Raw genomic sequence first — 24,756 nt, 5'->3', positions numbered from 1 at the left:
AGATTCAGTCTCATATAATCACGTGTTGCTAGTCCGTTTTTTAAAGATTTTTTTTCAAAAGAACTTGTTAGCCTAATTTTATTTCATTTGAACCCAGATCGCTCGCATGTTTAATGTGCATGCGATTTGTGTGTGTGTGTGGCTTGTTTTGATCTGCTTTTGGTTCTGTCCGAAGAGTTTGTTTATTAAAAACAAGTGTGGACGTTGACTGGGTTAAATCATTTACACACTCACACACACCTCACCCCGATTACACGGAGCTGAGTTAGTTAAGGCTTGTGACGCGCAGGGCGGGCGAGGCAAAAAAAAAATGCGAGACTGATTCGGTTTCACTGGGAGGAGTGAATGCGAGGGAGGGAGAGAAGGAGAGAGAGAGGGTGGAAGAGAAAGAGAGAGAGGGGGTGGAAGAGAAACAGAGAGAAAGCGAGCGGACAGCGCCAAGCACAGAGAGAGAAAAAAAAACAAGCAAAACTCCCAGACCCAATGCTGCAGGCTTTCGCTTTGCTGCTGACCCACTCTCTCGCCGAGGTAAGGGACGTTGCAATAGAGAGCCTTTTAAAAAAATTGGGTTGCTTCTTTGGATAAATTATATTAATTTCAGGGACCCTGTGTTACGTGTGTTTTAAGAGTGAAAATGCACCTGTGTTTGATTAGCAAGACTGGAGGTGCATTTAAATCGGGTCTCTGCTAAAATCTGAAGCTTGGCTTTAGAGCGGCTGAGTACGCGCAGTGTTTAATATCGGAAGATCGGACTTGGTGAAAAAAATACATAGCTTGGTCGGAAAACCTCCGTCATTTTAAAAGAGGGAATCCGCTTCTGATTTAATAAGGACCGGATCGGGAGGAGTATCTCAGATTCCCACTGATTTTATTATAATGTCTGCGCAGCTCGCTCCGTGAATGCAAGGCGTACTGTTAGCGTGGGATTTTGTGTTAAAAATGATTACAATCTATCTCCCCTACTTCCTCATTCCCATCGCCCGGCATTGCAACAGCGAGGCAATATCTCATTTTCCCTCTGCCACTGTGTGTACTCACACCGGGACTACAGCTTTACGCGTTCTCTCTCTCTCTCTCTCTCTTCCATTCTTCCGTCTCCCCCTCTCCCGTTCCTACTTTCCCCACCCCATACAGTCCTGGGAGATGTTAATCCTTTGCCGCCCTCCCCGAAATTGCCAGCGATGGTTTCTGCCCGCTCTGTTATCTGCATGTGCACTCTGGTGAAAGCGCACCCGCAACCTCCCCGGCGTTTGCAAGCAAAGGGCTTTCTGAAATGGATTTGTTTCAGTGAATGAGATTTTCTCAGCCGGGTCCGAAGCTTGTTGTAGAACGCGGGAGTCTCAGCTTCTTTCCTCACTGGTCCACTTTAAGAGCCAGGCATTGCTGGAGCCTTTGCGTTCGCTGTTGAAATGGAGTGCTTTCTGAGCCGCATGGAACTCGGTGTATTCTCTTCAAATAAGTTGCATTGCAGGATTGATGTGAGCGATTAATTCTTGTTATAACACAACATTTACAGGATGTAATATATAGTTCTGTTGATATTTTCAGCTGAATTTGTGAATTTGCTTTTATTTATTGTTTTTTTCTTTTTAAATCTCTTTCCATCCCAACCATCACTCCTTTTCCTATACCTCACCCTCCCACTCTCTCCATCTCCCTCCCCCTTTACTCCCCTATTTCTCCCCTTCCTCTGCCTCAACCCACCCCCTCCCACCATCCCTCCAACTTCACAGCTGGCAGCGCACTTGTTGACGCCGATGGCTCGGCCGCTCGCCCCCTCCCTTCGCGGCTTGCTGCTCCTGCTGCCCCTGCTCGTCGCCCTGTACCCGGTCCCCGGCTGCGTGGCGCAGGGCTCGGTGAAGTTCACCTTCCGGGAGGAGCAGCCGCCCAACACGCTGATCGGTAACCCGGGCGAGACACTGGGTCTGGAGCGAGAGAACCGGTTATTCAAGTTGGAAATGGGCCAGCCTTACCTCCGGGTGGACGAGACGGGAGGCAACCTGTACACCACCGAGACCCCCATCGACCGCGAGCAGATGATGTGCGAGAGCCCCACCGAGTGCCAGCTCGAGTTCGAGATCTCGGTCACCGACACCATGTACAATGCTGCCACAGTGCTCGTGGAAGGCAAGATTTCGGTGCAGGACATTAACGACAACACTCCCACGTTCAGCTCCCCGGTCATCTCCATCTCCATTCCGGAACACACACCTCCGGGAACTCTGGTCAATATCCCCACGGCCAGCGACCGCGACGCCGGCACTAACGGAGTCGCCGGCTACGAACTGTTAGGCAACGAGGGACAGGGTCTGTTTAGCCTACAGGTGGCCGAGGAACATGGCGAAAAGTTGCCTCAGCTGATCGTCACCGGCTCGCTGGACAGGGAGCAACGCGACACTTACGATTTGACTGTGCGGGTGGTAGACGGGGGTCAGCCCCCCCGGAGCAGTACCTCGGTGTTGCGGGTCACCGTGCTGGACATTAACGACAACGCGCCCCGCTTCGAAAGGTACGCCTACCAAGGCACGGTGGAGGAGAACAGCCCCGCCGGTACCTCCATCCTGCAGGTGAGAGCTACCGATATTGACATGGGAGAGAACTCCCACATCGAGTACACGTTCGCCCAGGCGGCGGATAATGCCCGCCGCCTACTCCGCCTGGACAAGAACACCGGCTGGATCACGGTGCAGGGACCGGTGGACCGCGAGCAGTTCAGCCAATTCAGGTTCTACGTGCACGCCCGCGACAAGGGCCCCATACCCAAACAGGACAGGGCGTCGGTGGTGATCACGGTGCGGGACACGAACGATAACGCGCCAGCGATCGACATCCGAGGCATCGGTCTGGTCACTCATCGGGACGGCGTGGCCAGCATTGACGAGGACGCGACGGTCGACTCCGCCGTGGCCCTCGTCCAAGTGTCGGACCGCGACGAGGGGGAGAACGCGGCGGTGACTTGTATAGTGGCCGGGGACGTCCCTTTCCAGCTGAAACCCGCCAGTGAGTCGAGCAGCGAGAAGAAGAAGAAGTTCTTCCTGCAGACCACCACCGCCCTTGACTACGAGAAGGTGCGCGAGTACCTGATCCAGATCGTGGCGGTGGATTCGGGCAACCCCCCTCTTTCCAGCACCAACACTCTGAAGGTAAAGGTGGTGGATGTGAATGACAACGCGCCCAGCTTCGCGCAGAGCCGCATGCAGGTGGGGATCTTGGAAAATAACCGGCCCCCGACCTCGCTGCTGCGTGTGGAGGCCACGGACGCCGACAGCGGAAGCAATGCCGAGCTACTCTACTCCCTATATCCCGACCCGACCATCCAGAACTTGTTCCAGATTAACCCGGACACGGGCGAGGTGAGAGCCATCTCGGTGCTGGACCGCGAGCTGAGGGAGCGCTACGAGTTCAAAGTCGCCGCCGCCGACAAGGGGACCCCTAGTCTGAAGGGGACGGCCACCGTTGTGGTCAATGTGCTGGACGAGAACGACAACGACCCCCGGTTCATGCTTAACGCCTACAACTTTTCGGTGCGGGAGAACCTGCCCCCGTCCAGTCCAGTGGGCATGGTGACGGTGACGGACCTGGACAAGGAGGCGAATGCGCGGTTCACCCTGTCCGTAGAACCAGATAATGGCGAGTTTGAGATCCAGAACGGCACGGGTACCATACTCTCTCGGGTCTCCTTCGACCGGGAGCGCCAGAGCACCTACACTTTCCAGCTGAAGGCAATAGACGGCGGAACGCCCCCCAGGTCAGCCTATGTCAGTGTTATCATTAATGTTTTGGATGAAAACGACAACACACCCTTCATCACCCAACCATCCAATTCCTCCTTCCAACACATCAGTCCTCTCACCCCCATTGGCACACTAGTGGAACGAGTCAAAGCCGAAGACATGGACATTGGCCCCAATGCCAACTTGACTTATGAGATCGTTGGAGGTAACCCCTTTGACCTGTTCCGCATCTCCGCTGTCGGGAACGTGACCCTGGAGAAGGAACTCATGCGCAGGCACTACGGGTTGCACCGCCTTGTGGTCCAGGTGAGGGATGGGGGCACGCCAGCCCGCTTCGCCACCGCTTTGGTTCACTTGTATGTCAACGACACCATGGCCAACATTAGCCTGGTGGAAGCCCTGGTGGGCCACAGCCTCAACACCCCGTTGAACGTAGACATCGCCGGAGACCCCGAGTACGAGAAGAGCAAGCAACGGAGCAACGTCCTGTTCGGAGTGATCGCTGGGATTATCGCAGTCACGCTGGTGATCGTGGTGGTGGTCCTGATCCGCTACTGCAGGCAGAAGGAAGCCAAGAGTGGATACCAGGCCGGCAAAAAGGAAACCAAGGATTTGTACACACCCAAACAGACCAGTAAAAACACCAAGCACAAAGTTAAGAAAAGCAAACCGTCCAAACCCTCCAAACCTCTGGACGTCGAGGAGAGCGGCGCCCAGAGGGGATTACAATTCAACCTGATCAACGAATCGAGCACTGACAGTCCACGGATTCACCTGCCACTGAACTGTAACCCGGGTAGCCCCGACCTAGGGAGACACTACAGGTCGAACTCTCCTCTCCCTTCCATCCAGCTGCACCCGCAGTCCCCGACTGCGGGGAAAAAGCACCAAGTCGTGCAAGACCTGCCCGCAGCCAACACCTTCGTCGGGACTGGGGACAGCAACTCTACTGGCTCGGACCAGTACTCAGATTACAGCTACAAGACCAATCCGCCCAAGTACAACAAACAGGTAGGCAGCCTTGTGTGTGCCTCTGGCGCCGAATGAGTCTCTTCAAACATGAATGAAACCTGGCGGGAGGGGAGCGAGTTTGACTAATGTTTAAGCATAACGTGTAAGTCTCTTACTGTGTCATTAACGTGGATAACTTAAAATCTGCGTGCGATTTGTATTTTTAAAATTATTTCAAGCCTTTTCATGGTTGCACTGTAATGCAATGATAAAAGCTCAAACGGTGTAGAGTAGTGCGCTCTCAGAAAGCAGGGGCGTACGCTAGGATGGAACCACCCCTCTCAATATTCCGCCCGAAAACCGGTACAGCCCTAGGTGGTTCGTACGTGCTCACGTCCGGCCCATAACATTACAGATTGTTGCGTGCCCCTCTAAGAGCCGGCAGATTTAAATTCCGACTCACGCCCCTGCTTTCGAGCGCGTCACGCATTCTTATTGAAACGTACGGTATTCAGTCTGGGATTGCTTTGCCTCGTTAGTGAGATGACTTATCCCCAATAATAACCATTATGATTCGAATTGGTCTGATGTCAGCATCTTTTCAAGAACTCGTGGTTTAGAAATGAACTTAGGCAGTTCGGTTATTCTGTATTTATTTATTTATTTCTGTCTTCAGCGTCTGCTCATTCGCAGATCTGTGCGCCAGTTCTGTGTATTTTTTTCAATTGAGTGTCTTTGCAGAACCGCTTTCCCCTTTAAAGGAGCCTTGGTTGAGAAAGAAACGTTGAAATGCTTGTTTACTTTTTTTTATGGGGCGATATTTTTCTGGCCATCCACTTGTGGAGTTTTAGCTGCAAGCACACAATGGTATCAACACTTTCTTAAAAAATAGTGTTTAGCTGATTAGTTAATTTGATTCCATGGGTAAGAATTCGGTAGCACTTCAGATTCAATCGAAATAACTGGCTTATTTGAAATTATGTCTTATTTCTTTGCAAAGGATAGCATTTCTTGACTGCCTTACTTTACTTTGAAATTTCCTTCTGGTGGTGTTACAGCTCAGTTTTGCATTCACGGTGCTTATTTATCACATAACATAGACACTCAGCCACAGTACTAAATTATGCTTTCATTAGTATGTAACCCTTTCCGCAATAAATGTATAATGTAGTATCTGAATTTGGAACCTTGCCTATGCCAATCCGATTGGCTAGTTGCTTGTGTTGTTTGCTACATATTAAGTGTGTGTAATGTCAGTACTGATCCATTAACTAGGGGCTTTTGTAAATGCTGGACAATTGCCAGGTGTTATATCTGTGGAGAAATCTCTGTCATACTCACTTTCTCTCTCTATTTCTCATTCTCTCATTTTCTCCCTGCTTTCCTTCTTACACACTAACTTCCACTCTCACACAAAAACACACCAACAGTCCTGAAGAAGGGTCTTGCCCGAAACTTTGACTGTTTAATCTATTCACAGATGCTGCCTGATGTGCTGTTCCTCCAGCATTTTGGGTTGCTATCAGTCTTCTGTCTTTCTCTCACTCTCTCTCTCTCTCTCTCTCTCTCTCTCTCTCTCTCTCTCATACACACGCACACACATATACATTGTCTTTATATCTATGTTAAGCAAAAGAAAACAAACTGCTAGAGGGGCTCAGCAGGTCAGTCAGCATCTTTGGAGAGAAATGGATAGTTCAGGTTTTGGGTCTATCAGTCTGTGTCTCTGCCATTTTGTGTTTCCCCTTTATCTCTCTCGATCTCCCATCTTTAATTATGAATTGCTTTCAGTACTTAATGTACAATTGAATTTCATAGTCTCCATCTATTGTGCGGAGCTGATCATTTTTCTTATGAATCAGAAAATAAAGTGTGTTTGTTCATACAGTGCTGAATCATATTAGAAATTGTGTTGAACTGGGAGCAAAATCGTGTCTATAGGAAATAAAAACAAAAAAACTCTGGGAATAATGTGTAGGTCCAGTAGTATCTGTCCAGAGAGAGATTGAGTTAATATTTCAAATTGAAGTCTGCTGACTAGAACTAAGTCAGAGAGGAAACTAGTTCCAATTTGAAGGATGGGAGAGTGATGGAGAAGTCAAATAGAATATCATTAGTAAGGCATACTATCATAAATATGTCAGTTGTCCCAGCCATCTCTCACATTCCCTCTGCAACTTAAAACTATCTTGTTTTCCTTCTTTGACAGTTCTGATGAAGTGTCCTAGACCTGAAAGATTTACTCAGTTTCTCTTTACAAAGATTCTGTCTGATCTGTTGCATTTCCTTTTCTTTACGTTTTACTTAAGATTTCTACCATGTCTTTGTGTTAATTTACATTTCTTGTATTAACATGAACACCTGTCTTGATTCCAAGATCTTCCCAAAGTATATTGCAGTTATTGAAGTATCTAAGAAATTTAGTCACCATGCAAATATGGCAATTAATTCATACCCAAAGTCATGGCAACATTAGTGATGCCACAGTTTGATGGGCTACAAATTGGCCAGGACAATTAGGAGAACTGGAGCTCCATTTAGGTGTCATGGGATCATTGATTTAGTTAACAGAGTATCTGAGAGTGCACCAAGTATCTCAGCATTGTGATGGAAAGATTAGCTTTCAGAGCAGAACTTGAAATCAACTACTTCAGAGTGTGGTTGTCTCTAACTGCGTGGCACATTGATGAAGCCTTAAGAGTTTCAGTAACCTGGGTTTGAGTCTGACCCTGCTCGCTTGGTGGAGTTTTTACCTTCTACTTGTGGGCAGATGGGTATGGGTTACTCCCCCCCCCCCCCCCCCCCCCCCCCCGGGCAGTCCAGTTTCCTAGACTATCCCAAAAGTGTGCATTTTAATTGGTTAATTGACCACTAATTCATTCCCAGTGCAGTGAATGGTAGACTCCGTGAAAGGCATGTGGAGACAATAAAGCGGGATTGTGGGATTGGTGTAAAATCTGGTTGATGGTCAGCATGACTTCAGTGAAGGACCTGTTTCTTCTATACGTTTGGGGTGGCATACAGCTTAAAACCTATAGTGTACAAAATATTGCCGAGAAATTTCATGAAGTAAAGTCAGGTACATTTACAAGTCAAGTTAAGATAAGTTTATTATCATTCAACTATATACAATACACTGTCTAGACAAGGCAACATTTCTCTAAACCAGAGTTTAAAGAACTATAGTATGCACAACATGAATAACACATAATAACTTATGAAAGTAAGAAGGAATCTACAGATGGATTATACATAAATTAATAAACAGAAGTGCATAAATTAAATATGGTAAGGTGCAAGCCAGATTAACCAGTGACACTCTGAATGTGATGCTGCAGGGTGTTCTGAAGCTTAAAAGCCTGAAGTAAGAAAGTATTTCCCATCCTGACCATTCTTGTTCATTCCAGGATATGCTGGAGTCAAAGAGGATGCTGGTTGCATGGGTGGGATCTTTAATAATGCTAAGGGCCTTCCATACGCAGCACTCCTGATAAATGTCCCCGATGGATGCTAGGGAGACCCTATGATCCTCTCAGCCATTCATAATAAATTGAGTTTTGTACTGTACTCAGAACATAAGAAGATAGATTTTGAAGATACTTAGAAAGAAAGGATTAAAAATAATTTCTAAAGCTAGAAGGTGTCCAGGCTAAAAGCTTTTTTTACTGTTGCTTTTTTGGGGGCAAAAGGAGAAGAAGTACAAGCAGTGACAGCTGGGGAACGGGAAGGTCTGAGGATAATGAGAGAAGGAGATTCATGGAGAAATCTATTTGTTGGACAGTGTTTGAAGGCAAGACAGGGCTGGGGTGGGCTTGAGGTTTGAACCATATGAACTTAAAATGAGAATGGGAAACCAATGAATGAAAAATTAAATCTCACTGAGGATTGGCAAAGGATTGATGGTATTTTCTCAAGATTCAAGATCGTTTATTGTTATTCTTCAGTACACGAGTCTAAAGGAGAACAAAATGATTGTCAGACAGACTGACATACTTTATCGATCCTGAGGGAAATTTGGTTTTGTTACAGTCACACCAACCAAGAATAGTGTAGAAATATAGCAATATAAAACCATAAATAATTAAATAATAATAAATAAATAATGCCAAGTGGAAATTAGTCCAGGACCAGCTTATTGGCTCAGGGTGTCTGACACTCTGAGGGAGGAGTTGTAAAGTTTGATGGCCACAGGTAGGAATGACTTCCTATGATGCTCAGTGTTACATCTCGGTGGAATGAGTCTCTGGCTGAATGTACTCCTGTGCCTAACTAGTACACTATGGAGTGGATGGGAGACATTGTCCAAGATGGCATGCAACTTGGACAGCATCCTCTTTTCAGACACCACCGTCAGAGAGTCCAGTTTCACCCTCACAACATCACTGGCCTTATGAATGAGTTTGTTGATTCTGTTGGTGTCTGCTACCCTCAGCCTGCTGCCCCAGCACACAACAGCAAACATGATAGCACTGGCCACCACAGACTTGTAGAACATCCTCAGCATCGTCCGGCAGATGTTAAAGGACCTCAGTCTCCTCAGGAAGTAGAGACGGCTCTGACCCTTCTTGTAGACAGCCTCAGTGTTCTTTGACCAGTCCAGTTTATTGTCAATTCATATCCCCATGTATTTGTAATCCTCCACCATATCCACACTGACCCCTTGGATGGAAACAGGGGTCACCGGTGCCTTAGCCCTCCTCAGGTCCACCACCAGCTCCTTAGTCTTTTTCACATTAAGCTGCAGATGATTCTGCTCTCACCATGTGACAAAGTTTCCCACTGTAGCCCTGTACTCAGCCTCATCTCCCCTGCTGATGCATCCAACTATGGTAGAGATTGTTACTCTGGATCTAGTACAGAATAAAAAATACAATCAACATAAGAATTTGATTTAAAAAAATAAATATAAAAGCAACACAGAATTCAGGAGGTCCGGCAGCATCTATGGAAGTGAATAAACAGTTGTCCTTTCAGGCTGAGACCCTTCTTTAGAATTATCAAATTTAAAACAATCTTATAAAACAAAATATACAAGTAACTGTGTGTGGATGTGGATACTGTGTGAAAGCACAGAAGGACAGTGACTGTGTCAGTGTAGGTATGAATTGTGGAGTGTAAGTGTAAAGTAAAAGTGTGGAAGAGCTGAAAGATCTTGAGTGACTGTTTGCTGTTGCTCGTGCATGGGAGGGGTGCAGGGGGCTTTGAGGTCCCTTTTTTCTGTCATTCATCCTTTGGGATTTTTCTTCTGTTTTGTGGATGTCTGTGGAGGGTAAGAATTTCAGGTTGTATACTGTATACATTCTCTGATATTAAATGGAACCATTTGAACCATTGATGTTGACATACTGGTAGTCAAAAGCAGTGGAATGAAAAGGGTGCATTGTGGTGGCGAGAGATTTGAGCAACCTCTGTGATGGGTAGGTGCTGGTGTGAAGATTAACTCCAGATCAAACAAGACATTGTGTTTCACGTTGTCTTACTGTGCTTGAGATGGTAGGCAGTGAGTGTGAATGAGTCAGCAGTTCACTTAGATATGTTTGCTTTTTTGTGCTGAGTTATCCATCCTCACTCACTCCCACAACCAGGTTGCTAAAATTAACTTCAGTAACTAGGAACATGGACAAGTTTTCCTTCCCTGATTGCCACTGTGATTAGCTAGGAAAGAGTATGAGTTTGAGGACAAGTTGCAATAATCCTTTTATTTTGTGGATGTGTTTAATTTATTTGTTGGGGCTCATTGTCCAGCTTTATTTATGAAACAAGGTCAGTGGTAGGTAGTGAAAGGTCTTTGCCTTTCTGTTGGTGTAAGACCAGAAGACATATGAACAGACTTAGCTCATTCAGCCCCTTGAGTCTGCTCCACCATTCTATCATAGCTGATTTATTACCCCTCTCAATGCCATTCTTCTGCCTTCTCCCTATAAGCTTTGAAGCTCTTAATAATCAAAAACTGATCAACCTCTGCTTGAAATATATCCAATGACTTGGCCTTCACAGCCGTCTGTGGCAACGAATTCCATAATAAACTGTTAACTGGTGCTTCTGCAGGAGGACAAAATGTTATATTGGTAAGTCAATTTATTATTGTCATGTGTATCGAAGTATAGTGAAAAACTTGCCTTGTGCGCTGTCCATACAGATCAATTCATTGCAACAGTGCAAGGTAAACCAGCAATCGAGTGCAGAGTGCAATAGTTTCAGAGAAAGTGCAATGCAGGGAGATAGTGAAGTGCAAGGTCATAACAAGGTTGATTGTGAGGTCCAGAGCCCATCTAGGGCAAGGGTTCCCAACCTTTTTTATGGCATGGACTGCAACCATTAAGCAAGGTGACTGTGGAACATTCTAGGGAAATATTCAATAGTCTTTAAACAGTGGGATAGATAGAAGCTGATTGAGCCTGTTGGTAATTTTTTTCAGTCTGTTGTACCTTCTGTCTGTTGGCGAGGAAGGAGTGGTGGGAGAGAGAGGATGTCTGAGGTGGGTAAGGTCTTTGATTATGCTGGATCCGTCACCTGAGGCTGCAAAGCTCTGCAGGTCCTCTGGGATAGTTAAGGCCCAATGTCTGTGTGTCCATGTTTGAATCCGAGCCTGCTGGAGGCTGACGAATAGGGATTGTCTTGGGGTTAGAGGAATGTGAGAGTGTGTGGGAGTGGGGGAAAGGGTCTTATTTTGCTATTGTTGCTTGCTGTGTTTTGCTTAGTTGTGTTCTCTGGTGTTCTGCTGAGCATTGTGGGTATGCTACGTTGACACCAGAGCACGGGGCAACACTCACGGGCTGCCGCCAGCACATCCTCAGCTATGCCGGTTGTTAACGCAAACGACGCAGTTCACTGTGCGTTTCCATGGGCACAGAATGATCTTGAATCTTGAGAACTGTAGCCAGAGCCGCAAATGTATCACCAGTGGTAAATTGAAAAACTGAGACTGCAGTCTTTCGTTCCCAGGGTTTATAAACACCAAAACTTAATGTTGAGTCATAAATGATTTCTGCCTATTTGTTTGATTTTAGAAATACATTTGAAAGCACCATATTGGTATTGGTGTGGTCATGCAATTTTGTCACTGGTTACTTCACTGGTTTTGTCACAGGTGCATGGATATTGCTCTGCACACTGTTTCCACCACATTACAAATCAACCCAATGACTTGACTGTCAGGACAAACCATCAATCTTGGTTCATTAATAACTCCAAAAAGGAAATGAATCAATATCTATTTAGAAAGAGGATTACGGGCATCAAAGGGGCCTGGAATTTGTCTGATTTGCATTGTTCGGGAAGTGAGCATGAAGTTCAGGGACCGACACAGTAGAGCAGTGGTTAGTGTAACGCAATTGCAGTGCCAGTGATCACCGATTCAGGTTCAATGCCCGTCATTCCTGTGAGGAGTTTGCACGTTCTTACCGATCATGGGAGTTTCTCTGGGTGCTCCACATGCTAAAGATGTACGGTTAAAGTTAGTGAATTGTAGACATGCTATGGAAGCATAGCAGTGCTTGCTGGCTGCCCAGTACAATCTGCATTGCTTTGATTTGACACAAATGACACACTTCGATATTTCTATGTACATGTGACAAATGGTTCTTCAAATATATTGAATGGGGGAAAAGGGACTAAATGATTGATGTGGGTGACCTCTTCCCATTCCTGATGATTGAGGGGTTCCCAAGAGCCAATCTATGTTTTTCCTTGAGTTTAGAGTATAGACTACGAAGTTTCAGGCCTGGAGTTCAGGGTCCCATCATTGTCAAGTCTGGGGTTTGAGGTCTGAAGTTCAGGGTCCTGTCATTGGCAAGTCTGGTATCCGAGTCCCAGAGTTAGGGACCCTGTCATCAGCTAGTCCTCGGGTTGCTATCAAACATCGAAGCCTAGTAGTCGAATCTCTGGTGAGTCTGAGTCTGTGAGACCATTGGAGAAGATGGAGGCTCATTGTCTGCAAACCCGCTGGAGGCCTGCAGGCTCGTCCCGAGATTGGAAGACTGCACGCGTGTGTGTGTGTGGGGGGGGGGGGGGGGGGGAGTTGGTTGGGAGGGAGGGAAAGAGCTTATTTTGTTGTTGTTTTGTTGCTTGTTGTCTTTGGTTGTGTTCTGCTGAACATTGTGGGTTGGCTGTGTTGGTACTGAAATGTGTGGGCTGTCCCCAGCACATCCTTAGGTTGTGTTGGTTGCTAAACGTAAGCAATGTATTTCACTGTATGTTTCGATGTACATGTGATAAATATTCTGAAATATAAATATAAATATTCTGAATCTGGAACAAAGAACAGTCCAACACAGTAAAAGCCTCTGCATGGTGTCTTGATTCTTATACTCAGTGGCGAACGATGACATACATACATACCCATAGTGCATGACATACACTACCTTCTTAATTACCTGTGTAGTCACTTACAGAACTTAGACCTCAAGATCCTTCTGTGATCTTAAGGGTCCTGCCTTTTCAAGTGATTACAGTTGACCTCCCTTGTTGTAAACACCTCATACTTGCCCAGATTAGACTTTATTCACTATATCTCCACCAGTATTTGAATCTGAACTATATCCTGCTGTGTCTTTTGTTCAAAGTTCAAAGTAAATTTATTATCAAATACCTATATATCACCCTGTGATTCATTTTCTTGCAGGCATTCACAGTAACAAAAATTACAATAGAATCAATGAAAAACCACACACAAGGACTGACAAACAACCAATGTGCAAAAGAAGACAAATTTTGCAAATAAATAAATAATACTGAGAACATGAGTTATAGCATCCTTGAAAGTGGGTTGTGGAGTCAGTTCAGGGCTGAGGTGAGTGAAGTTATCCACGCTGGTTAAGGAGCCTGATGGTTGAGGGTGGTAACTGTTCCTGAACCTGGTGGTGTGGGACCTAAGGCTCCTGAATCTCCTTCAAAATGGCAACAATTTGGATGTCAGGAGTCTTTGAAGATGGATGCTGCTTTCTTGTGGCTGTGCTGCTTGTAGATGTGCACAACGTTGGGGAGGCTTTGCCCACGATTGGGCTGTGTCCACAACTCCGACAACTTTTGTGACACCCACAAAGTTTAGTGGTGAGGTTTGAGGACCATTTCTGTGTGAATTTTAATTCATGCCGTTGGGAGAGGTGGGGGAGGGGGGGAAGAAGAGGCTTTGTATTCTGCCAGTTGTTCAGTTTTTGAGAAACCCATTTTGAAGGGTCAAGCATCTTCCCTTCCTGTGGTTTGGGGGTAACGTAAAAACATGATTAATCAGTTGAAAATCCTACCTGCAGTACTGATACTGAAGGTGAGTTAAAAGGGGTAGGCTTGTTGTTGCTCTTCTTCCTTTGAACAGTGGAGAAGATAACTGACTCAGTTACAGTCAGGATCTGCTAACCTTGCAACCTGAAGCCTTTGGATCACCTGATACTCCTGCTCTCGTGCTTTACAGCACACACTGGTGTATCTCTTGTCCTTCAGAGGACTAACTAATTTATTGCTGTGAAAGCTGAGGAAACAAGCTGACTTCGATTCTTTTTGGGGTCTCTCTCTCTCTCCAGATGTTCGGGTAGATATGGATGAAATATTATTTTCTACATATAAACTCCATCCTAGTCAGCAATTGAGCAGTGGTGAATGCAAATATCTGCTGAGCAACTGCTTTTCAGCGCTACAGTCAGCAAGAGTTTTTTTGTGATGATAGCGGTATCTTGTGACTTATCAGCTGGTTCCGTTGGACTATCTTTGTCTACCCTTCTTTGCCTTGACACCAGTGTCCCTTGACAGCATTGCCGATGACAGGCTGAGAGAATGAACTTGAAAGCATAGAACATAGAACAGCACAGTGGTGGTGCTGGCTCTGTGTCCCACAGTATCTGCACCAAACACAATGCTGAATTAAACTAAATCTCTTCAGCCTGTACCAGATCAAATCCCTGCATGTCTGCCTAACATCCTATCCTATCTGCTTCCTCCAGCACCTATATAACCATATAACAATTACAGCGCGGAACCAGGCCATCTCGGCCCTTCTAGTCTGTGCCGAACGCTTACTCACACCTAGTCCCACCTACCTGGACTCAGCCCATAACCTTCCATTCCTTTCCTGTCCATATACCTATCCAATTTTTTTTTAATGACAAAATCGAACCTTCCTCTACCACTTCTACTGGAAGCTCGTTCCACACAGCTACCACTCTCTGAGTAAAGAAGTTACCCCTAAACTTTTGCCCCTTAACTCTCAACTCATGTCCTCTTGTTTGAATCTCCCCTACTCTCAATGGAAAAAGTCTATCCATGTCAACTCTATCTATCCCCCTCATAATTTTAAATACCTCTATCAAGTTCCCCCTCAAACTTCTACATTCCAAAGAATAAAGACCTAACTTGTTCAGCCTTTCCCTGTAGCTTAGGTGCTGAAACCCAGGTAACATTCTAGTAAATCTCCTCTGTACAACTGGCATATCCCTACCTCTAGCAACTTATTCCAGGCACCTACTGCTCTGTGCTTTAAAATGAAAATAATTTGCTGTGTGCACATCTCTTTTAAACTTACTTCCCTCCAACCCCCCCACTTTCACTTTGAATGCATGTCCTCTGGTATTTGACCATTCTTCAGGTCAGCATAGAAGCATAGTGATTGGCACTTTGACTTACTGTGACAGCAATAAGACTGAAGTTTGTTTCTCGCTGGTGTCTGTGAGGAGTTTGTTTGTTCTCCCTCTGATTATGTGGATTTCCACCAGGTGCTCCGGTTTACTCCCACGTACCAAAGACGTGCAGTTAGGATTAGTGAATTCTGGGCAGGCTCTGTTGGCACCAGAAGCATGGCGACATTTGTGGGCCACCCAGCTCAGTTCTCACCGATTTTGAATTTGACACAAACGGCACATTTTACTGCGTGTTTCAATGTACATGTGACAACTAAAGCTAATCTGTAATCTAGTCCAGGAAAAAAAGGATTCTAACTGTCTCTTATGCCTCTCATAATCCTATAAGCTTCTGTCAGGTATCCCCTCAGTCTCTGCCGCTCCAGTAAAAACAACCAAAGTTTTTCCAACCTCTCCTTATAATTCATGCCATCTAATCCAGGAGGCTTCCCAGTAAACCTCTTCTGTAATCTTCTTTGCGTCAACACTAGTGCTGTCTTCAAGTATTCCTTGGCAGCATTACAGATGGCAGTTGAGGAAATAAACTTCATAATAGTGGGCTCTGAGGTACTAGTGTTCATTTGAACTGATTTTTTCATAACTCTCTGCTTAAACCCTTTATAAACAGATTATCTGATGTCCAATATCAAAGGGATGACTTAGTGAATTTATTATCAACATTCATATATATCATCATATACTATCCTGAGATTTAGTTTCCAGTAGGCATTCAGGAAAATAAAGACAGTAGAATTTATGAAAAAATATACATAAACAAAAATTGACAACAACCAATATGCATAAGAAGACAATTATGCAAATAAAGCAAATAATACTGACAGCACAAGTTGTAGAGTCTTTGAAAGTGAGGTTGTAAGTTATGGAATCAATTCAGTTTTGAGGTGAGTGAAGTTATCCACACTGATTCAGGAGCCTGATTGTTGAAGGGTAATTGTTCCTGAGCTGGGTGCTGTGGGTCCTGTACCTCCTTCCCAATGGTAGTAGTGAGAAGAGAGCAAGGACCAGATGGTGAAGATTGTTATCATTTAACAGAGTGAGAAAGCCAAACCAGTTCTCACATTCCGTCTTGTGCTGGGATCGCAAGAGGACAATACCAAATCATTAATAGATATTTTAAATTTGTTATTGGCAAATGCTCATGAGGAATATTTGCCATCTGATAGGTGGTTACATTGTGCACCGTGTGTCTAATCCACTTTCTTCTGATCCCATCTCATTGACAAAAGCTCAGCTGTGCTATCAATGCCCTTGGTCATCAGTATGGATTGAGGGATTTGATTTGTATGCAATGTACTGGATAGATTGCATGGACTAAATGCTGGATGCTGGAGAGGTACTGAGTGATAGCCTGTTGCATATTATAAGAATAAGAGATGGGAGAATTGATAGAGAATTACAAAATTATGAGGGAAATAGGGTAAATGCAAGCAGGCTTTTTCCACTAAGGTTAAGTGGGGCCACCACTAGAAGTTAAGGGTGAAAAGGGAAACGTTTTAAGTGAAAAATGAGGGGGAACTTGTTCATTCAGAAGGTATTGAGAGTATGGAATGAGCTGCCTGTGCAATTGATGAATGAGAGCTCCGTTTCAACATCTATGTAAGAGAAATTTGGATAGGCACATGGATAATAGGGCTATGTTCCCAGTACAGCTTGATAGGAGGATGCAGTTCAAATGGCTCAGCACAGACTAGATGTGCCGAAGGCCTGTTTCTGTGCTGAACTTTTCTATGACTCTGTTTCCTGTTTCATTAATAATATGATGCCTTGATTGTTCGAAATGCGCTATAAGGAGAGGCTGGACAAACTAGAGTTGTTTTCTCTGGAGAGGCCGAGGCTGATGAGCAACCTGATGGAGGTTTATAAGATTGAGAGGCATAAATAGGCAATCAGTATTTTTTTGCCCGGGGCAAAATGCCTAAATGTGTGTTTAAGGAGGCAAGGGAGATGTGTGGGGCAAGTGTTTTTTCACGCAGAGTGGCGGGTGCCTGGAACACACTGCCAGGAATGTTACTGGAGGCAAATACAACAGACGCATTTAATAGGCACGTGAATGTGTAGAGAATGGTGATATGGATATTGTATAGCCACAATGGATTAATTTAGTTAGCATTTAATTACTAGTTCAATTAGTTTGCTGCAACACAATGCATCGAATGACCTGTTCCTGTTCTACGTTATATTTTTATTCAGGTTGTATTAGTAAAACATTTAGAAGTTATCATCTGATTAAGCTGGGTCGGGGATTCCTGCCTGACAAATTCATAGACTTCTTTGAGGAAGGATCAGCCAGAGTGAAAAGGAATTGTAATGTGATTGGACTATTGAAAGGCATTCAGCCAGGTGCAGCACGAGAGGTTTCTCTGTAAGATAAGAGCTCATGGTGTTGGAGCTAATATATTTGTATGAGTAAAGAATTGATTAAGTAGCAGGAAGCGTTTTTTATGGATAAGGGCTTCATTTTCAGGTTGGTGTCCTGTAACAAAAGGAGTGTCACAAAGATCACTGTTAGGATGCTGCCATTTACAATATAAATGGTTCAGAGGAATGAGCTGCAGACAGATTTGTAGATAATATGAAAGCAGGGCGGAAGATGAGTTGCGAGGAGAATGAAGAGAGATATTGATTAAACGTGCAGGGAAAATGGTGAATGGAGTATAATTCAGGAAAAGGTGAAATTGTTCACTATGGAAGGAAAAATGATTTTGAAAAAGCTATTAGTTTGATGGAGAAGAAAATGCAACAGGAAGGTATTTAGAGGACCTAGTACGTGAAATATAGAGAACTAATATACAAAGACCAAATTAATGCTGGCTTTTATTTCAGAATCAGAATCAAGTTTATTATCATTGACCTGTTGCGAAATATATTGTTTTGTGGCAGCAGTACTGTGTAAGACATAACATATACTAGGGTAGGTACACGGATGGTAGGGATACGTAGGGCTATAGGAGTAGGAAGTTTTAAATGGTTTCAGCATGGACTAGGTGGGCCAACAGGCCTGTTTCATTGACTATGACTATGACTAAGCTATTCTTAAAATGTGTGTGTGTGTGTGTGTGTGTGTGTGCGTGTGTTTGTGTGTGTGTGTGTGTGTGTGTGTGTGTCTGTCTGTCTGTCTGTCTGTCTGTTTAGACTCCTGTACTCCACTCTGATGGTAGCAGTCAAAGGTTGGCAATGGTGGGTTGGTGGGTGTCCTTAAAGATGGGTGCTGCCTTCTTGAGGCATTCCCTTTTGAAGATGTCCTTGTTGGTGGGAGGCTCGTGCCCATGATGGAGCTGGTTTACCCTTTGCAACTTTTGTTGATCCTGTGCAGTGACCCCTCTGTACCAAGCAGTGATACAACTAGTTAGAATACTCTCTATGGCATCTGTGTAGAAATGTGATCAAGTATTTGATGATTTATCAAATCAAGGAGGTTGAAGTATAAAAGTCAGAACAGCTGCTGTTGAAATCACTAATGAATGCACAGCTAAAGTTGCATGTATAATTTTGGCTCTCCAAGGAAAGAAAAATTATTAGTGGAGACAATTTGGAAAAGGTTCACACTAGGATGATCCTGAATATAGAGAAGTTGTCTCATTGCAAACATTGAATACGTTTTACTTGTTGGAACTTAGAAGAATAAGTGGCAACTTACTGATTCACAGAAGATTATTCAGAAACTTAACAGGAAGTCCTGGGAAAGTCCAAGACAGAATAATGAGACATCCAATCAAGGCAGAGGTGAGGAGGAATTTCTCCTTTCAAATGGAAAGGATTTGGAACTGATCCAGAATGCTGTGGTAACTGAATCCTTAAATATATTCAAAGCTATGGTAGTGTAGAAGTTTAAAGTTCAAAAGTTCAAAGTAAGTTTATTATCAAAATACTATATACAACCCTGAGATTCATTTTCTTGTGGGCATACTCAATAATTCCATAATAGAATGATAACCATAATGAGCACTGAATGCACAAACTGGGCATTCAACCAGTGTGGAACATAAACTGAAAATACAAAAGAAAAAAAAATAAGCTATGAATATCGAGAACATGAGATGAAGAGTCCTTGAAAGTGAGTCCATGGGTTGTGAGAACATTTCATTGATGGGGCAAGTGAGGTTGAGTGAATTTATCCCCTTTGGTTCAAGAGCATGATGGTTGAGGGGTAATAAATGTACCTGAACCAGGTGGTGTGAATGCTAAGGCTCCTGTACCTTCTTCCTGATGGCAGAAGTGTGAAAAGAGCATGACCTAGTTTGGTAGGGCTCCCTGATAATGGATGCAGCTTTCCTGCGATAGCACTTTGTGTGGATGAGCTCAGTGTTGAGGAAGGCTTTATCTGTGATGGACTGGGCTGTATCCATTGCATTTTGTATGATTTTCCATTCCAGGGCATTGGTATTTCCACACCAGGCTGAGTTGCACCCATTCAATATACTCACCACCACACATCCATAAATGTTGGTCACTGTTTTCGTGGTCATGCTGAATCTTCATAAACTCCTAAGGAAGTAGAGTTACTGCCATGCCTCCTTTGTAATTGCACTTACGTGCTGGGCCCAGGACAGCTCCTTTGACATGATAGCATCAAGGAATTTAAATTTGCTAACACTCTCCACCTCTCATCCTTCAACGACCTCTGTAATTGTGTGATGCTGTTACAGCTCAGGGCATTCTAAATTTCAGAGTTCAATTCCAGCACCCCCTGTCGGGAGTTTGTACATCCTCCCAGTGACCATGTGGGTTTCCTCCAGGTACTCTAGTTTCCTCCCACAATCCAAATACAGACAAAGTGATCGTTGTAAATTGTCCTGTGACTAGGCTAGGGTTAAATTGGTGTGTTGTTGGGTGGTGTAGCTCATTGAGCTGGAAGGGCTGTTCCAAACTAAATAAAAATTAAAATGGATTTTTAATCAGTAAGAGAAGCGAGGATTATTTTAAGAAGGCAGGAAAGCAGATAAGGAAAGTTGGGTTAGTCATCATCTTACTGAATGTTAGAACAGGTTCAATGGGCTGAATGGCCCATTTCTGGTTCTATTATGGTTTGGGACTTGTGCATTCATGAACACTTGCATGAGATTTTAAACACTTTCATGGCATTAGCTAGCCAGCCGGTGGTGTAGTAGCATCTGCACCAGACTTCGAGGCAAATGGTCCCAGGTTTGAATCTGGCTGGTTCCTTGCACCCTTTCCATCTGGGCTGGGTTGAGCATCGAGCTAGCAACTTGGCCTCGTAAAAAAGCAGATAAAATTGCAGAAAGAGGCAAGGTCACCACCCGATGCACCACAAGTCTCAGAAAGGAACAACAGCAATGCCATTAGCAGGCTAAGAGTGGGTATTCCTGACCAGACTGATTGTTTTTTTTACAGAACAACGAGGCCAGTGGTGAATATTTTGTTTTAACTTGAAGCAGCTTTACCATCTGGGTGGCTTGTTATCATAGTGACTGGCATAACACTGTTACAGTGCCAGTGACCAGGAATCAATTCCTGCGTCTGTCTGTAAGGAAATTCTACGTTCTCTCCCAGACCACATGGCTTTCCTCCGAGTCCTCCGGTTTCCTCCCGCATTCAAAAGACTTATGGGACAGTAGGTTAATTGGTCACATGGGTGTAATTGGATGGCACGGGCTCATTTGGCTAGAAGGGCCTGGTGCTGTGCTGTATCTAAAAAGAAGTCTGGACCATTTAAGTTTTCTCCTTCCCTTCCCATGCGTCTTCATTTGCAAAGTGGTTGCATTCCACTGGGACTGGCTGTGAATTAGAAAGGTTCTGGTTGCTCGGCCCCTGGATGGAATCTGATAAATGGGAGGATTTGTAATATCACCAAGGTGTGCCAGCTAACAGCCTTGTACTGCAAGCACCAACTGACGGTGGGTTGCCAGTCCATATGGTGATGACGCTCTGGGCTTGTTCTACTAAATGTGCTGTAATATGTCGGTCTGCACAACACTAGAACATCTGTTCTACATAAATATACATACCTCTATCTGTGCAGAGAGAAAGAGAGAGAGATTTGTTTCTAGTGGCTGTGGCCTTTGCCTACTTGACTGTGAGGTGAAAGACCCTTCAGGACCCCTGCCTTGTTATAAGGGCTGCGTTTGTGTTCTTTTCTTTCAAACAATGTTCCATGGCAAATAGCAGACTGTCGGGAGCGCTGCATAAAGGCACTCAAGCGGCAAGATTCCAGGACCTTATTGCAGGATTCCTTTTCACGAAAAAAACATCATAATTTATGTTTTAGGTTTTTATTCATTTTGGCTGTTGTGTTTCAGGGTCTTTGACTTTCCTGTCTTCCTGCCAATTTTAATAGCGCGGTAAAGCACCAGGGGGGGAGATAATGCAGATTATAGTCTGGCATCGCATCAGTGGACTCCAGTTGTACAGTGTAAGTGTAAAAGGGCAGAAGTAATAGAGTGGTGTCTGGTGTCAGCACTGCAGACTCAAAGTGAGGTCATTTAGTGTTCCGCTGCCATATCCGAATCGCTGTACATGGCTGTGATGTCTTTATGATTCATTTGTTTTATTTGTGCATGGATGATTACAGATTTATAGCCCCCAATTTTCTCCTCCTCCTGTCTTCTCCTCAGGGACTGGTCTACCTCAGCGCTTGCTGAATTTACAATGCAAGGCAGCAAATGTTCAGGTGCACGTGCCCCATCACAAGCAAGCTTGCATTCCTCTGCGTAGCCTACCTCTGCAAATAGCTGGGGAGTTTGAATAGAAATTAATCAGGGCATGAAGGCAGGATATTGGGACTGAGAGGGAAAATGGATCAGCCATGATGGAATAATGGAGCAGACTCAATGGGCCAAGTGCTCTAATTCTGCTCCTATATCTTACGGTCTTATGGTTTTATGAATTGAAAGATTAATCTTATTTGTCCCATATACATTGAAACATACAGTGAAATGTGTCATTTGGAGGCAAATCAAATCAGCAAGGATTGTGTTGGAGGCAGCCTACAAATGTCTACATGTTTCTGGTGCCAACGTAGCATGCTCACAACTCACCAACCCTCACCAGAAGGCTATAAGACATTAGTAGAGTCATACAGCATGGAAAGAGGCCCTTTGGTCCAAATTCACATCTAGGGCATCGGCTGGGAATGAAGAGAGAATAAAAAGAGATCACAAAATTAGGAATGTTTGCCTGCCAGAGAAGGTTGCACTCATGAGCACTTAAGTGAAATTTCCAACGTGCAATCTATTAGCAGGCTAAGAGTGGCCATTTCTGACCGGACTGATTGGTTTTTAGCAGGAGATTGAGGCCAATCATTATGTTTTAACTTGAAGCATCTTTACCATCTGGGCAGCACGGCAGTGTTGTGGTTAGTGGAACGCTATTTACAGCGCCGGTGACCAGGGTTCAAATGCCGCCCACTGCCGCCTGGAAGGAATTTGTGCACTCTCTGTGTCGCTACATAGGTTTCCTCTGGGTGCTCCAGTTCATTAACAACATCTAAAGAACATTTGGACAGGTACATGGATAGGAATTATTCACAGGGATGTGGACCAAACTGGGAAAATGGGACTAAGTTCTTGGTCAGCATGGGTCAGATGGACAGAAGGGCCTGATTCCGTGGTATATAACTCTATAACTATTAATGTAGGATTTCTATAAGTAACAAGTTCAGGAACAGTTATTATCCTTATTCAGCAGGCTCTTGAACCAAAGGAGCATAACTTCACTCAGCTTCATTTGTCCCATCACAATCTATGTTCTTACCTTCATTGCTTCTTCGTCTCATGGTCTCGCTGTTTATTTATCATTATTATTTTGTATTTGCACGGTTTGTTACCTTTTGCATTCTGGTTGAATGCCCTAGTTAGGCAGTCTTTCACTGATTCTGTTATGTTTATCATTTTATAGATTTATTGAGTATGCCCAGAAGAAAATTAATCTTAGGTGTGTATATAGTGACATATATGTACTTTGATAATAAATTTACTTTGAACTGTGAAGTAAGTGCTGGTTGATCTGCATGGACTCATTGGGGAGAAGAGGTTATTTCACGCTGCGAAAAGTAGCCCATCACTTTACTGTCCCATACCATTTGGCTTCCGTTTCAATGGTAAGTCTCGCTGTTTTCACCCTGCAAATATTCAACAAATTCAATTCCTTAGCACTCTGAAGCAGAGCATTCCAAAGGTTAATACAGGTTCTTCTCAACCTTACTCACGCTGTACTTTCCAATTTTCGCCTCTCACTAACACCCTTTATATTCGTTCACAATAGCAGGTGCAAAAGAGGAGCCAAAAATTCTTCCCCAGAGATCCCTAGGACAGTGCTACTGCAGTGCTCACTCAGATTCCCAGTGCCTAGTCATTGATTTAACCAACAGCCTTCTGTCATCGGCTGCATTCTTTTAACATACTTCCCCAGTCAAGCAGAGAGGACCTTGTGTTGCATAAACACAAAAGATTCTGCAGGTGCTAGAAATCCAGAGTAACACACACCAAATGCTGGAGGAATCCTGCCCAAGCTCTCGGGTCTTCTTCTGTTGGTTTCTTCAACTTAAACCATCTTCCTCAAAAGATACTCGGCAGCTTGGCTTTTCTGAACTACACCCCTAAACTGTGGAATTCAGTACCTAAAACTATATGGGATACAGACTTGGCTGACATTTTTAAGCATCAGTTTAAAACCTGCTTTTTTAACCTTGTATTTAACAAACATCTTTTTGTCTATTATTTTCATGTTTATTTTTATTTATCTTTTTATTTTCATTTGTGCTCTTTTATCCCATTGTAAATCACTTTGAACTACAGTGTCGTATGAAAAGTGCTCAATAAATAGAATGAATATTATCTTTATTTTTTTTCTCAGCTCAAGCTGTTAAGGCAAGCACGCTCATTTCTCAACTGCTAGAAACTTTCGGACTATTCTAGTGGTGTTTAACCTTGAGCCATTCTGGAGATGTACATAACTGTTGCTGTGTCGGTCTAATTGTTTAATGCTATTGTGCGGTGCCTTTGGGATGATAACAATTGTAGACATTACTATTGGGACAACCTATACTCGGTATATTGAAAAAAGATTTATGTAAAAAGCACTAGATCCTTTTTCAATTTATACTCTGTGTTCCATAGTCTTTTAATTTCCACTTTTAATTCAGCATATTTGTGGTGTTTTTCACTTTTGATTTTTGTAGGTTATGTATGTTTGGAATGACTATTTCTATTAACTAAGTTGTTCTTGCTTGTTTATCTTGTAATATTTAATCCAGATGGTTATTATGGATTGTCCTATCTGTACTAATGGATCGGTTGTAATATAATTTGTAGAATTCTGACTCTAAAACTGGATCAGGTTGTATTTATAGTAAGGTGTGGTGTTTTGTATGAGTTTGTATTTTGAAGCAAGATTATGGTGAATGATATTCGCCACTTGATTGACCCTGTGTAAGTATTCCGATTGAGTTAAACTGCTTCAGGATTCTGTAATGTATTGGATTGTTT

General features: G+C 44.0%; 1 protein-coding gene across 11 annotated transcripts in view; it reads left to right on the top strand.

Moving 5' to 3' along the window:
• Positions 1–24,756, top strand: part of LOC132405560 (protocadherin-1-like) — a 490,197-nt gene that overhangs the window by 372 nt on the left and 465,069 nt on the right. For 4 of the 11 annotated variants that reach the window (XM_059990465.1, XM_059990468.1, XM_059990464.1 and 1 more), the window contains exons 1-2: positions 17–528; positions 1,734–4,745. In XM_059990465.1, the coding sequence (XP_059846448.1) occupies positions 346–528; positions 1,734–4,745 (3,195 nt within the window). In that variant the 5' untranslated portion in view covers positions 17–345. Of the gene's footprint in view, positions 1–12; positions 529–614; positions 1,479–1,733; positions 4,746–24,756 lie in introns of those variants that run through there. The other 7 variants (XM_059990462.1, XM_059990463.1, XM_059990458.1 and 4 more) reach the window with 6 other exon arrangements.

Source organism: Hypanus sabinus, chromosome 15 (assembly GCF_030144855.1).
Source record: "Hypanus sabinus isolate sHypSab1 chromosome 15, sHypSab1.hap1, whole genome shotgun sequence".
NCBI classification, from domain to species: domain Eukaryota; kingdom Metazoa; phylum Chordata; class Chondrichthyes; order Myliobatiformes; family Dasyatidae; genus Hypanus; species Hypanus sabinus.
This window is presented reverse-complemented; position numbering and strand designations above follow the sequence as displayed.